At 44.8% G+C, this 12,863-nt stretch overlaps 1 protein-coding gene across 1 annotated transcript; it reads left to right on the top strand.

The window, feature by feature from the left end:
* Nucleotides 1-3,659: 3,659 nt before the first annotated feature.
* NECAP1 (NECAP endocytosis associated 1) lies at nt 3,660-11,174 on the top strand. Its single transcript, XM_085298857.1, has 8 exons — nt 3,660-3,894; nt 5,887-5,987; nt 6,166-6,270; nt 6,679-6,760; nt 7,185-7,293; nt 7,376-7,562; nt 8,606-8,693; nt 8,805-11,174. The coding sequence occupies exons 1-8, from the start codon at nt 3,794-3,796 to the stop codon at nt 8,851-8,853; spliced, it is 822 nt and encodes a 273-aa protein (XP_085154983.1). The 5' UTR covers nt 3,660-3,793; the 3' UTR covers nt 8,854-11,174.
* The last annotated feature ends 1,689 nt before the right edge of the window (nt 11,175-12,863 follow it).

Raw genomic sequence — 12,863 nt, 5'->3', positions numbered from 1 at the left:
CTGCCTTTCCTAGGGACTCTTCAGACCTGGACAGTAAGTGAATTGAGGATAAGATGAATTGTCCTGTTAATAAGAGGGTACTCTTATTGGTCATCTTTACCAGGGGCCCCACATCCTCTCCATCACCTGGGATTGGCTAGATTTAGTCAAACTCTCCCTTGCAAGGAGAAGGTCTTTTCCCACCAGTGGGCCAGCTCTGATTCCCTCAGTTTAAACCTCTACCCAGTAGCCAACCTGGACACAGCAAACACTTTACCTACAATCCAGCCAGCTCGCTCTGGATAATGATAAGATGATGAGGTACCTCTCTGGATACAGATTGCCTCCAGAACAGTTTGGGAAGAAGACAGAATTCCACTTTCATTTCATATTTTTACTACTTCTGCAGTTTTGAGACTCCCTGTTTCTGAGCAGGTGGAGACACTAGATAGCTATGATCTTTCCCAAATGCTGAAAGTTCCTTGAGTATATGTCAAACTCATCTTCCTAAACCATCCATATAAAGCTTAGCTATAGCTAGCATAACTGTGTTTCCAGAAAACATACTGTGGCACTTTAATGGTCAATCTTTACTATATGCTTTTTTGCATGGTCTCTAGTGTGTACATAGTTTCACAAGGATTCAATCACTGCTGCTGCAATAACACCAAGTACCAGCAAGGTTGCCCTGTATTGATATTCCTCAGTTTCCCTTCTTTAGAAAATCTCCTGGATGACCCAAAACCATTTTTGTACAGTGTTGGGTAAGCTCACAGATGAGCCTTTTGGACATCACGCAGAGAACAAGCTTGGCAAAACTGATACATACATAAATAACATAGAATAATAATAAAAAGTAGCTTTTTATAATAAAAGACTCTCAGTGCTGGATGATAGTTTGGGTCAGAATTTTTACCAGAGCATTTTCAGTGAAGAAGACATTGTCTGAAACAGTATTTGGATTGTTCTGTGTAAATGCTTGTCTCAAGATTGACCTTTAAGTGATCAATTTTGCAAGATGGGTTTCCCTTATGCCTTTTATGCACAGAAGAAAAATTTTGTACGTTGTATCCATCATGATAGGCTTCATGCATATTCCTGGACAATGCATTATTTTTTTCTTAAATGTAATCAAATCAAAGCAAAAGCTCAAATGATTCTTCTGCATGGATTAGTATCAGGCTACTCATGGATGACAGAATCACAGAAAAGTTGAGGTTGGAAGGGACCCTTGGAGATCATCTAGTTCAACCCCCTGCTCAAGCAGGGTCACCTAGAACACATTGCTTTGGACCTTGTCCAGGCACTTTGGAATATCTTCAAGAACGGAGACTCCACAAMCTCTCTGGGCAACCTGTTCCAGTGCTCTGTCACCCTCACAGTAAAAAGCTTTTCCTTAGATTCAGATGGAACTTTCTGTGTTTCAGTTTGTTCCAATTGCCTCTTGCCATGTCACTGGGCACCACTGAGAAGAGTGTGGCCCCATCCTCTTTACATTCTTCCTTCAGGTATTTATTTGTATTGATAAGATCCCCTCTCAGTCTTTTCTTCTGCAGGCTAAACACTCCCAGCTYTCTCAGCTTCTCCTCATATGAGGAAAGTGTAATTCTGTGCTTTTTTTATATGCTTTCTTTAAGCAACTCTGCTGTCTTTTCCTCCAAGGTTTTCCTCTCATTAACCTCTTTTAACTTCAGATCAGCAACAGAACTATACTTAGTTTTACCTTTCCTTTTATTCTGTCAGTCTGGCAAGCCCTGCCATAATACAAGCAGGGAGGTAGAGCTTTCTATTATATTGTGGCACCTGCCTGCATTAAGTATTAGCTCTACATATTCCCATTTGCTCTTGTCCAGGCCACATCAAGGGTTTCAAATCTCATTGCCCAGGCAGATATCTGCCTGCTGCCGGGTGCAGCCTGGCAGGGAACACTGTGGGGAGGCAGAATAAGCTGGTAGAGGGGAAAAGGGTAATTGTGTAATACTAATTCAGGTCTATTCAAGTACTCAGCTCACTCCAATCATACTTCTTTTGTGCTTATCTATTCATACAACTGCCCACACCATTTTTTTCTGAAAAACTAGGCCAGTTACGTGTAGATAGGTTAATTAAATTACAAGTAYTTTGTTTCGTTAGTTTTAATGACTTAAAGACTATAATGACTCAAGACTTTCTTTTTTTTTTTCCTGTGCTTCACTTACCAGATCTATGGACTAGCAGCACAAAGTCCCTTTGTTTCAAAGATTTTCTGTACTGCGCACTGTCAAAGACATGCTGCTGGGCTAGCTGGACCTTTGGCCTGGCAGAAGTACTGCTTGTTTTGGATGCTGTGACTGAGGTTTATTACCATCCAGTTCGACTTACCTCTAGAACAAAAATGGTGATAAATCTCCAAATACACTAACACTATACTACAGCAGAAAAAAATAATTCTCAAAATTCAGTGCTGTTTTATTCACTTTGCTTTACCCTTGGCAATAAACTAAGCTCATGTAGTGTTCCACAGATTGCTTAAATTACATCCTAGCACAATTAGCTCATGTTATGTCCATCCTAGGCTGGATGGACAAAGGTAACTTTTTTCATAACTTGCCTTATCTCCTTTTTTTCCTAGTCTTCAGGGTCCAAATTTAGAGAGACAGCCACAAGCAACTGCACAGCAGTAGACTTCAGCATCAGCGTCAACTAGGAGGTTAGTGGCTATTAAAAATTGTGGTCTAAATGCTACTACTATTTATCTCATTATACTTATAAATTAGTATTTATTTGCTTACATTAGACACATTTCTGGGAAGTCATACCTCTGTAATTAACTTTTACTTAACATGTACTTTCACCAGTTTTAGCTGAAAAACTTACAATAGTTTGTGTTGCACTCTTTAGTTTGCTGTTTTACCAAAGGCTTCTTGGTTCCCGAACCAGAGAGTACATTAAAATCCCTTTTCCCTTAAAATCAACTTTTTGACCTAAGGCTGCAAAGAAGAAAAACACAGCGGAAAGAAGGCAAAGCACCTAAAAGAGTACTCAGAACATTCAGAGAACTAAAAGACAAAACCCAACTGCATGTTTTGTCATGTCCTGAGCRCTGATGTTCCAACATGTGTGACATCATGAGCTTCTGCCTGATGTCACTCTGATTTGGAAATGCACGGTTGGTCCTGCCTTGGCCATGGGACATGTGGGAAGTAGCCCTCACTCTTCCTGGGGCTGCCCTGTGCCTAGAAAGGCTGGGCTAGCTGCTCATACACATACACTCAGCACAGTGAGCCCAAGAAGGCCCAGGAGGCCCAAGCACCCTGCTCCATGCTGTGCTTTCTGCCTGAGCCATTAGCACCTGGGCCAGCGCAAGCGGCCCCAACACCCAGGGCGGCCACGGCAGCACGGAGCATGGCTTCCTGTGGCCGCCCGCTTCAGTCTGCCCACTTCCAACATGGCTGCTTTTCCGCGCCACTCCGGTATCCGAGCGAAAGGGAAGGCGCCAGGATTCGGGATGGCGCTCGACACGACTTCAACAGCCCGAATCAAATATGGCTACGCAAACCCGGCAGAAACTGCCAGGATCCAAGATGGCGCCCGCCCTATTGCTTTGTCAAAAACGGTTCCAATATGGCTACCTCCCCTCCCCCGCCCAGTGCTTTGTTGCCAGGATCCATGATGCCTTCCACCACGTTTTTAGCGTGACCTAATTGCAATATGGCCACGCTCGCGCTCCCTTGGTAACGTCTGCCCTCAGCAAACATGGCGGTCGGAAGCGCCGCCGGTTATTAGGCACCTCACCGGCTGCCGCCTGCCGGGGTGTTAGGAGTTTGTATCTGAGATGGCGGCGACGGCTGAGCTGGAGTATGAGTCTGTTCTTTGCGTGAAGCCTGATGTCAATGTGTACCGCATCCCGCCACGCACCTCCAACCGTGGATACAGGTAAGGGGCAGGGCCGAGGCCAGGCAGCCTGTGCGTGAGCAGGGGACTCTGCACTCCACTCCGCCATGGTGCTGAGGGGACCGTGGCTGAGCTCCAGGGCTCCTTGGGGCGGCAGCGGCTGCAGGGCCGCCCTTCAGCCCCTCTCTGCGGTGCACAGGGGGCTGGAGGGCGGCCCTGAAGCAGGTAGACGCCTCGTTGAGGTGTCCTCCCTGGCGGCCGGTGGCTGGAGTAGGTGGCAGCGCCTGTGTGGCGGCGACTCGCTTGCGCTGCAGGATATCAGCACCTCCTGACGGTGCCAAAACTGATGTGGGAGAAGCGTTGTTTGGGGTGGGGGGGGCTCTGTGCGTCGCGGAGTGAAAAGGGGGTACAGTCGTGCACTGAGCTGGCATTGTGTTTTTGCTGCGTAACGGGTCTGAGCCGTGGCCTTAGACTTCTGGGTTTTGCTCTGTGGTGCCCATGCCCTGCATTGTGATGAGCTTGCAGCCTGGATCAAAGGAGAGCCAAAATTATAAAAATGGCCTCTTCTTACTCCACAGATCGGTCCTTGTGTGTGCTCTCAGTCATAGTATAGCTGCTTTCTCTGGTGGTAGATGTATGTCTTCCCTGCCCCCCTCCCCCCATATTGTCCCTGCAGAGCTGGTACAGCTCTGGCAGAGTGTGCTGGCTCAAATACTCCTGCAGAATTGCTCAGTCAGCACAATTCATTCTGTGCAAATAAACAGAGGCTTGACAGGCAGAGGCTGATACGCACTAATGCCTGCTGAACTTCCTGTCCTCTCTTTGGCATTAAGCAAGTCATGCAGGCTCTCTGAGGCCTTATGCACCTGCAATTTCACTAACTTCAGCTACAGATGTCATGCTTGATGTTTCTGATAAATCTGTATCAAGTCTGGTGTACGTTCTCTGTGCTTAAAACCGAAAGTATCCTCTCCTGTGCTGCAGAGGAATGGAGATTAACTAGTTAGTCTCACACAGGACATGAACATGTAAATCACTTGCTGTGCTTTTTCTGGTCAGAGCTAACTTCTGCCCTCAGTTATATTTGCTGTGCTCCCTGAGGCACAAGTCTGATGTGGTATAACAAAAGTTTGAGTTTGGCCCACTGGCCAAGCTAGAGTGGTTGGAGTGGAAGCCAAAAGGAGCTGATGGTGACTCTTTAATAAACAAACACTGCAGGACCAGGAGTTAGAAAGCCTTCTCTGCTTTAGCTAAAACCAGCAGAATATGATTTTGTGGGCTGCTTCCACAGAATTCCTAGAGAGATTAGTTTATGCTATGAAACGTTAATGTTGTCAATAGTACTTGTTTTATCTTGCTGAAGTGTTGCTGCTGTCCATACTGTTCCTGGACGCATGTTTGGTGGGGTTTTTTTTTTGTTTGTTTTTGTTTTTTAAACTGTAGAATCCTGTAGGGTTGACCCTTCCCCCCAATATTTTGTGGCAAAGAAGTTGATGGGCTAAATAAGGTGATGTGTATGCTTGTGTGTGTGGTATCTTACCAAGTGTAAACAAGTTGCCTCTAGTTTCAGAGGTACTTGATGCATTTTTTACAACAATGGAGTAAAATACTGAAGTGGTTTTTCAGCATGCTATAAATTTTTTAGGTCTTCCTGATGTTCACCAGTTGCTTATTAGTCTCTTTAGGTTTACTGTTGCAGCTGAGTTCTAGAGTTTCAGTCTTTCCTCTTTTGCAAGTTTATAAAGATAAAGACAGGGAGTTGATGTTCCTTGGATTGTATCTATTTCCCTTTACTCAAGGGAAAGAAAGCCCATTCTGAGTCTCATGTGTACACTAATAGCAATAGAGAGGACTTGAAACCTCAATGAGGAGCGAACACTACAATGGAGAGGAGCAGACTCCACACTTTGCGGGGAGAAAGGTGAAATAAGACAGCTGCATGTGATAAAGGTTTGGGAGCAAAGACTTTAGCTGAACTATTTGGGCAGAAATGTGAATGTTGAGGTACTGTGAATGAACAGATGTTCTTTTCAGGGCTTCTGACTGGAAACTGGACCATCCAGATTGGACAGGGCGACTTCGTGTGACCTCCAAAGGCAAAACTGCCTACATAAAACTGGAGGATAAGATTTCAGGTAAGGGAAGGGGTATAGCTTGTCAATATTGTAAGTGTGATTGTGGCTTATGAGTCTGTGCTTCTAAGTTGAGTGGGAACTGTGCATGGCAGCTCCAATCATGTTTTAGAAATAAAGGTTTAGAAGCCTGTGTTTAGAAAGAGGTTGCTCTCATTAACACCTGATTCTTTGTCTGTAGGGGAACTTTTTGCTCAGGCTCCCATAGACCAATACCCTGGCATTGCAGTGGAGACTGTGACTGATTCCAGCCGCTATTTTGTCATTCGGATTCAGAATGGGACTGGTGAGTCAAGGGGTCATACGTGGCCCAAGTAGTGGAGGTGGAAGAGAGTTAACTTGCTGAAGCCTAGTGTATACCAAGTGGATTAAGATGATGTTGGGAGTGCTGAACAGGTTGGATAGTATACTTGGAGGGGTAGGAAGGCAAGGTTAGCAGAGGAGGGTTTTCTATGTTGCACAGAGTCCAGGACCTGAGAAGGAGAATTCAGTTTTGAACAGAACCACATGGGATGAAGGGTGCCTCCTACAGACTAGGAACAATGAACTGTTATGTGCCTGTGTTGTCCAGCTGCAGAGATGTCAAAGGAGGTAGCACAGAGTGGTTTAGGAGAAGCAGAAGGATTTGGGAGTGAATAAACATGGAAGCATCTTTGCAAGACACTTCCAATGACTGCTTCTGTCTCACCATTAGGACGAAGTGCTTTCATTGGCATTGGCTTCGTGGATCGGGGTGATGCATTTGACTTCAACGTCTCTTTGCAGGATCACTTCAAGTGAGTTGTGCTTTTGTGGGGTGCTGTTTTTTTCCTCTGGCCTGTGGAATGCAGTGGGCAGCTGTGCATTTTCATTTAGGACAAGCTTCTTTAGGATAGCCTTGAAGCCCAGCTGTGGCTCCATCAGGGACACTAGAGTGTGCTGTCATCCACCACACAAGCTGAGGGTCCTGTAGGGTCAGATCTGTAAGCTGAAAACTTGGTTCCTGTGATGCCACAGGTGTGGCATTGGACTTTTTTTTTTTTTTTGGGGGGGGGAGGGTTGTGTCATCTGGCTTTTTGCTGTGCTATACTGGGAGCAGTATAGAGGTAGCTAGACTGACAAGGCAAGCTAGTTCTTTGGCAGGAGGGAAGATCCATGTATTTTTCTGAAGCTGTATTTCCCTTTGCCATAGGATCTTATGTCTTCCTCTTTTCCTTTTAGGTGGGTGAAGCAGGAGACAGAGATCTCCAAGGAGTCCCAGGAAGCTGACACACGTCCCAAATTAGATTTAGGGTTCAAGGAAGGACAGACCATCAAACTGAACATTGGGGTAAGGTGTCTGGTTGCCCCAGCTTCTTTCTTTGGATTTGCTGGTTTAGATGCTTCCTCACTTGTTCTGTCTTTTCATATAGAACATGACCACCAAGAAAGGAGGGGCAGCCAAACCCCGTGTGTCTGGATCAGGGGGCCTAAGCCTGCTCCCACCCCCACCAGGAGGCAAAATTGCGGTCCCTCCCATCCCTCCCCCTTCTTCTACAGCCATTGCCAACCATGTCACACCACCACCCATGCTGAAATCCAGTAACATGAGCAGTACAGGTAAACGTTAGCACAGAGCAATCAGTCTGTCAGACACTAGTAGCGCATAGAGAGGACTGAGGCATACTTTAAGAAACTGGTGTTTAGTCCAGCATCAACAGTGCACTTAAAAGCCCTGTGAGACATCATATGTCCCGAGGGCTTTGCTGTCTTTGACCTGAGGATCTCCGTATTTGTTTGACAATAATACCTGGTTCTTTCACTTTTTAAGGGAGAACAGTATTTTAGCTCTTATTCTTGCGTGGGGGGAAGAAAGAAATCAGGTGACTTGGTCAAAATAATCTGGGAGAGGTAGACATACAACTTAAATGCTTAGAGTTTTCTGACCTTGTGTTTGTTTGGGCGCTGGCATAGTTATGTGAGGCATCCAGAAAAGCACTGCCAGGTCATTTGCTTTCCACAGAAGAATATATATCAGCCTACAGTTATTGAGAGATGCAGGAAAAGCACTTCTTGACAAGCTTACAATAGAGAGAGAGGCAGCTTTAGTATAAAGAGCAGTATAGAAAGAGGTGCAAAGTATAGTGGGATTGGGCTATAAGGAGGAGACAAGAGTAGAGCTGCTGAATCTTTCTAGATGTTGTACTAGAAGTGTGACCATGTAGAGGTGTATGGAGAAGGCAGAGACTTAGCAGTGGTATATACAGATCTGAGTGAGAAGAAACCACAACATTCTGGTTAGGACTGGGCTCCACTGTGTGATTTGTACTGGTAGTGATGCAAATTGTCAACTGTTTAGATGGCCTTATGTCTACTGAGAGGGGTAATATGTTAGTTGGTATGATAGGTAAGAACTAAATGGTTCTTGAAGATGATGCACTCCTGCAGGCTCAGTGCACACTCAGTTTGTTAAAACAAACTCAGTCTTTAAACTCTAACCTCATTCTTCTGGAGGAAGAGCTGGAGTCTGTTTAAAGATGCTGTGCCACTGCATCTACTAGGGAGGAGAGGTTGTGTAAGCTAACAGTCTAAATGCCTGTAGGGATTTTTTCTTTTTTCCTTCTTGAATACTTTGACAGATTTATCTTCTTTTTCTACCTTAGATATTCTGCTAGACTTAGGCACTCCTGTTCCTGCATCCAAGGCACCAGCTACTACAGACCTCTGGGGAGACTTCAGCACTGCATCCAGGTAAACCGTGGTGGAAGGAACTGCATACAAGAAGGGCACTGGAGGAGCCATGTGTTAGGAAGTCTGTTATTAGATCTGCTTCTTTGATTGTCTTTTCTTTAATTCTTTCAGTGCTGTTCCTAATCAGGCTCCTCAACAATCCAACTGGGTCCAGTTCTGAATGGTTAAAGCAATGGAATGGAACAAACTGATGACCAAGAGGCTCCAGAAACACCAAGTGGGATCAGAGGGGGCACAAACCTCTCTAGTCTTCAATCAAAAAGAAGTCAGGACAATCCCTCCTTTTTAAAGTAGATCTTCACATCAGTCAAAATGTACCAATTTTGATCCCACAGTGAAACCACTGAACCTAAAGAGAACATACTGACTGCTCGTGTGGTGGGCAAGAAGGAGAGGTAGCCTCATCTCTTCTACCCACTTGACTGTTACATGGTACATCCTAGCTCTTTTTCCCCAGGTTTCCATACAGGAAAAGCAAGAATCCTGAGGAAGGTGTGTACAGGAGTAGGTTGGGTAGGTGCATCTGGCTTCCTTTGTTGCTTTCTGTGGCTGCTTTCAATAGTGACTCGAGTCTATGCAGCTTGGCCTACAGTGCTGAGAGCAGCTGTGTTTAGCTGCAGCTTGTAAACGGAAGCTGCAAGGAGATAGGTTTTGTTTATCTCTAAGTTTCAACACAAAATCCTGTTTGATTAATTATGACGTGTGGTGAGGAGTGAACCTCCCCTTGCTCACACTACTTTTCCTCTGTTTGGTGCAATTCTTGGTAGTGCTGGATGTTGCTGTGCTCTTGTGGGAAGAGACTTACAGGACACTGAATAGACTTGCTGCTGCCACTATGCTGTGGCTCCAGATGGGCACACCAATGTGAAGCTCCTTGTTTGGCTTGTAGGTTCATTGGAGGAACTTCTCATTATCATTCCCCCTCCACCTCCATGCAAGGTCTCCGGGTCTTTGGGCTGTTTTAATTGGAAATAGCTTTTTTAAAAACAAAACAAAAGACAGAGAAGCCTTTTTGTAATTTAGTAGTTGCTTATGCTAGATGACAACCAGATGATCCCACCTCTCAGCACTTCATGTTCCTGCATCACTGTCCTGAGTCCTGTCTGTGTGTTTGTCCAGCAGTACATGTGGTGACTTTGCACTGTTACAGGTATTACACAGCAGTAAAAATCATGGTGAGAAAATGGACTATTTTCTAGTGAAGGGATAGTCCCCTCCCCTTTTTTACTTTTTACACTCATCATTTGGGCAAGACATGTAGGAGACCCAATCGTGAGAGATGTGGTAGCTGGATTTTTCTCACCTGAGTTCCTTCTTGTGGCTGTCCTTCTGAGGCTAACTTTCTAGAGATGTGATCTGTTTGTTGTAACTTTAAAAAAAAAAAAAAAAAATGTCCTGAAGACCGCCTACTTTCCTGTGTGTTTTAGAGGGTTAGAAAGTCTGAGGCAGAAGACCTTTAGTGTCTCATGTTCCGTTTGTGAGAGATTCCTTAGGCCTCCTCAGTCTGTAAACTATCCCACCTATAACAGCTATGGATGTGATGTGGGGTATGAGTCTGCTGGTTACCTTGGCAACACTCCAGGGCAGGCTAGAAAACATAAGCCCTACTGTGCTAGCTGATTAGCTAAAACACTAGCAGCAGAGATGGTCTGAATGACCTTTCTGTAGCTGAAACACACCTCATAGAACACTAGACCTCTGTACTTCCCAAGAAGGCTTCATATTTTGAACACTCAACCAACAGCAACACTTCTGTAACTGGGTTACACTGTGCAAGGGTTCTGTATGAGTAAATTCTGTCCTCTGAGGCTAAAACTTCATAGTGGGGCTCTTAGAGTATTTACCCATATACACCTTGCACTTGCAAAGGTCTCTGGTCCTTTCTGTCTTTTTACTAAACTAAGGGTATTTTGGAGACAAAGTTTCACTTAGAGCATCTCTCTGGGAAGCTAAGATTTTTTAAAAAATAGCTGTAAAGCTGCTGCAGTTCCACTTAGGGAAATAGAGACCGGACTGCTCTTGAATGTAATTTTAGTCACTTAATCCTGATCCCCTGCCTCTCTTGATGTTCTCCCTGCTCCCCTCACCCACCCTAGTTGCTCTTGAATCTCACTGTACAGCAGCTTCCAGCCTCCTCTGAATTTGTAATCTGCTAGCTGTCCCTTTCTTTCCCGTGCATTCTTTAGTCTAAGCCATGGACTTTGCTGACTGGCTTGGTTTTTCACATATCATTGTCAGGTCATGTCATTTCAAGTACATATCAGTTCCCCAAACCAAGTTCAACACCAATTAGGAAATATCCAGGAGCCTCTTATTCTGTGTTTTGTCTTAATTAGTATTCTGGAGATAATATATTATGTATTTGAAAAGCTGAAGAAGCAAAAATTAAAAATATATGTACATAAAGCATAAGATGTACTGATGCAAAAGTGGTAATTAAACAAATAATGTTGGGGAAAAAATGTTGCAAGTCTTCTACATTGTCAAGTTGTTGTTGCTTTGGCAGCTTTGCAGATTGAAGGTTTTTAAGTCTCCTGCAAACTCCCTGTAGCTATTTTTCCTTCTGTAAGTGCATCATGGCATGCAGGCTGGACAAGAGCAGCTTTAGGAGTGATGGAGGTTCAGCCTCTGCCTGGGCAAAGAAGTACAAGCCTGGAAGAAGGAGATAAACCACTTGGAACAGCCTTAGGTCATTAAAAAAAAAAAAAAAAAGGGGGGGGGGGCTAAAATACCCATGGGAACAGGCTAGGTGTGTGCGATACTTGATTAGAACAAGGGTAAAACTAGCAAGTGGGAGAACCTTTAGTTGCACTGCCAGTTAGCATATCAGACATGCAGTTTCTACAGCCTGTGGAAGTTTGTCAGAACCAATTCTTGCAGCTCTTGTAAATGGGAGGCAGTCTGTGCTGACTGCAGGGATGAACAAGGTGAACTGAGTGGGCTCTTTGTCAGGGAGTAGCAAAGGCAGGCTGCCCTGCTAAGGAGGGTAAGCTGGGATCTGTGAGTCAGAGCAAGGTAGGCAGGAACAGTGGCCTTCCTAACAAAGGAACAGTCCAGCAGTATCTTAGCAGGAAGATAATGCACATCAGGGTGAAAACTTAGAGCAGCAGGGTCAGCCATGGGCCTGGCTGCATTTTAGCTCAGACAGAGATCAAAGGTGAGAACCTCAGCTTAAATACAACTCCCAGGCAAAGGAGGGGTAGAACCTTGCTGAGGATTCTCAAAGCAAGACATCAATATTATCTAAGTTGGCCTTGAGTCCAGGAAGCCAAATTCTCAGAAGATGGAGAATGTGATCAGGGCTGTGATGTTCTTCCATGTTCAGTTTGGTCAAGTCTGCTTATAGCCATCTCTTCTTGCACAGCTGCACTTGCACAGTCTTCCTGTGTTGGGACAACAAAGCTCTGCACAACATTGACTAGGAAGTATCATGGAAGTTTTGCAGTCTGGGTAAAAGTGACAAGTCTTAGCCTTTTAAGTCAGCAGTTTGAATGGGCACCAGTAAACATGGGGCTTCATAAACCCCTCTGTCAAATGCATATAAATATTCTAGCATCTGTGGTAGTCTAAGAAAAAAAGCTCTAGTTCTCTTCAGATCTAGGAGAAAAGTTGTTATCCTCTGGGGTGAATATGGTAGATATATTTGGTTAGGTCCGAGCAGACAGAAGGTGAAGGGTCTTATCCATGAGCTCTGAGGAAGCTTGATAGTGGCTTTCCAGTAGCAGTTTGCAGCAAGAAAGGACTGAATAGTCTAAGAAAGTGTTCCTCCAGAGTGAGTGTTTTTTCAGGTAAGAGGTACTTCATAGAGATGCATTGTTGCTTGTGTAATAGAGAAGCATAAAGGACTGGTACACAGTTTGAGGGAGAAAGCTTAGTCCTCTTCAAAGATCTTGTTCCCAGTGTCCTTCCTCACGGTGGGGCATCTTGGACTGATAGCCTGCTGGAATGCAGCAGCTCCTCTCTTTTTCACATTGGCTGTTGCCAGGGATAGTCTTTCCCTTCCTCTTGGTCTGCAAGGGGCAGAAGTTGTCCATGACATTGAGTTACTAGTGAAATGACTTGCAGTTGTGACCAGAGCAGCTGAATTCTCCATCTCCTTTGTGCTTTCTGTTGCAAGTATTCTCTTTTAATCTAACAGAAGCAGGATGCAGGCTGCTTAAGACTGTGCAA

The sequence above is a fragment of the Rhea americana genome, unplaced genomic scaffold (genome assembly GCF_003343005.1).
Source record: "Rhea americana isolate MKP2758 unplaced genomic scaffold, rheAme1 scaffold_142, whole genome shotgun sequence".
Classification (NCBI taxonomy): Eukaryota; Metazoa; Chordata; class Aves; order Rheiformes; family Rheidae; genus Rhea; species Rhea americana.
Note: the sequence above shows the minus strand (reverse complement) of the source record. Positions and strands in the feature narration are given on the sequence as shown.

What these genes read in the sequence shown, in the direction of transcription:
- NECAP1 (XM_085298857.1), top strand. Translation starts at nt 3,794, where the DNA reads ATGGCGGCGACGGCTGAGCTGGAGTATGAGTCTGTTCTTTGCGTGAAG. An exon ending in ACCTCCAACCGTGGATACAG is followed by an intron (nt 3,895 to 5,886) that starts GTAAGGGGCAGG and finishes TGTTCTTTTCAG; the next exon opens with GGCTTCTGACTGGAAACTGG. An exon ending in TCTTTGCAGGATCACTTCAA is followed by an intron (nt 6,761 to 7,184) that starts GTGAGTTGTGCT and finishes TTTTCCTTTTAG; the next exon opens with GTGGGTGAAGCAGGAGACAG.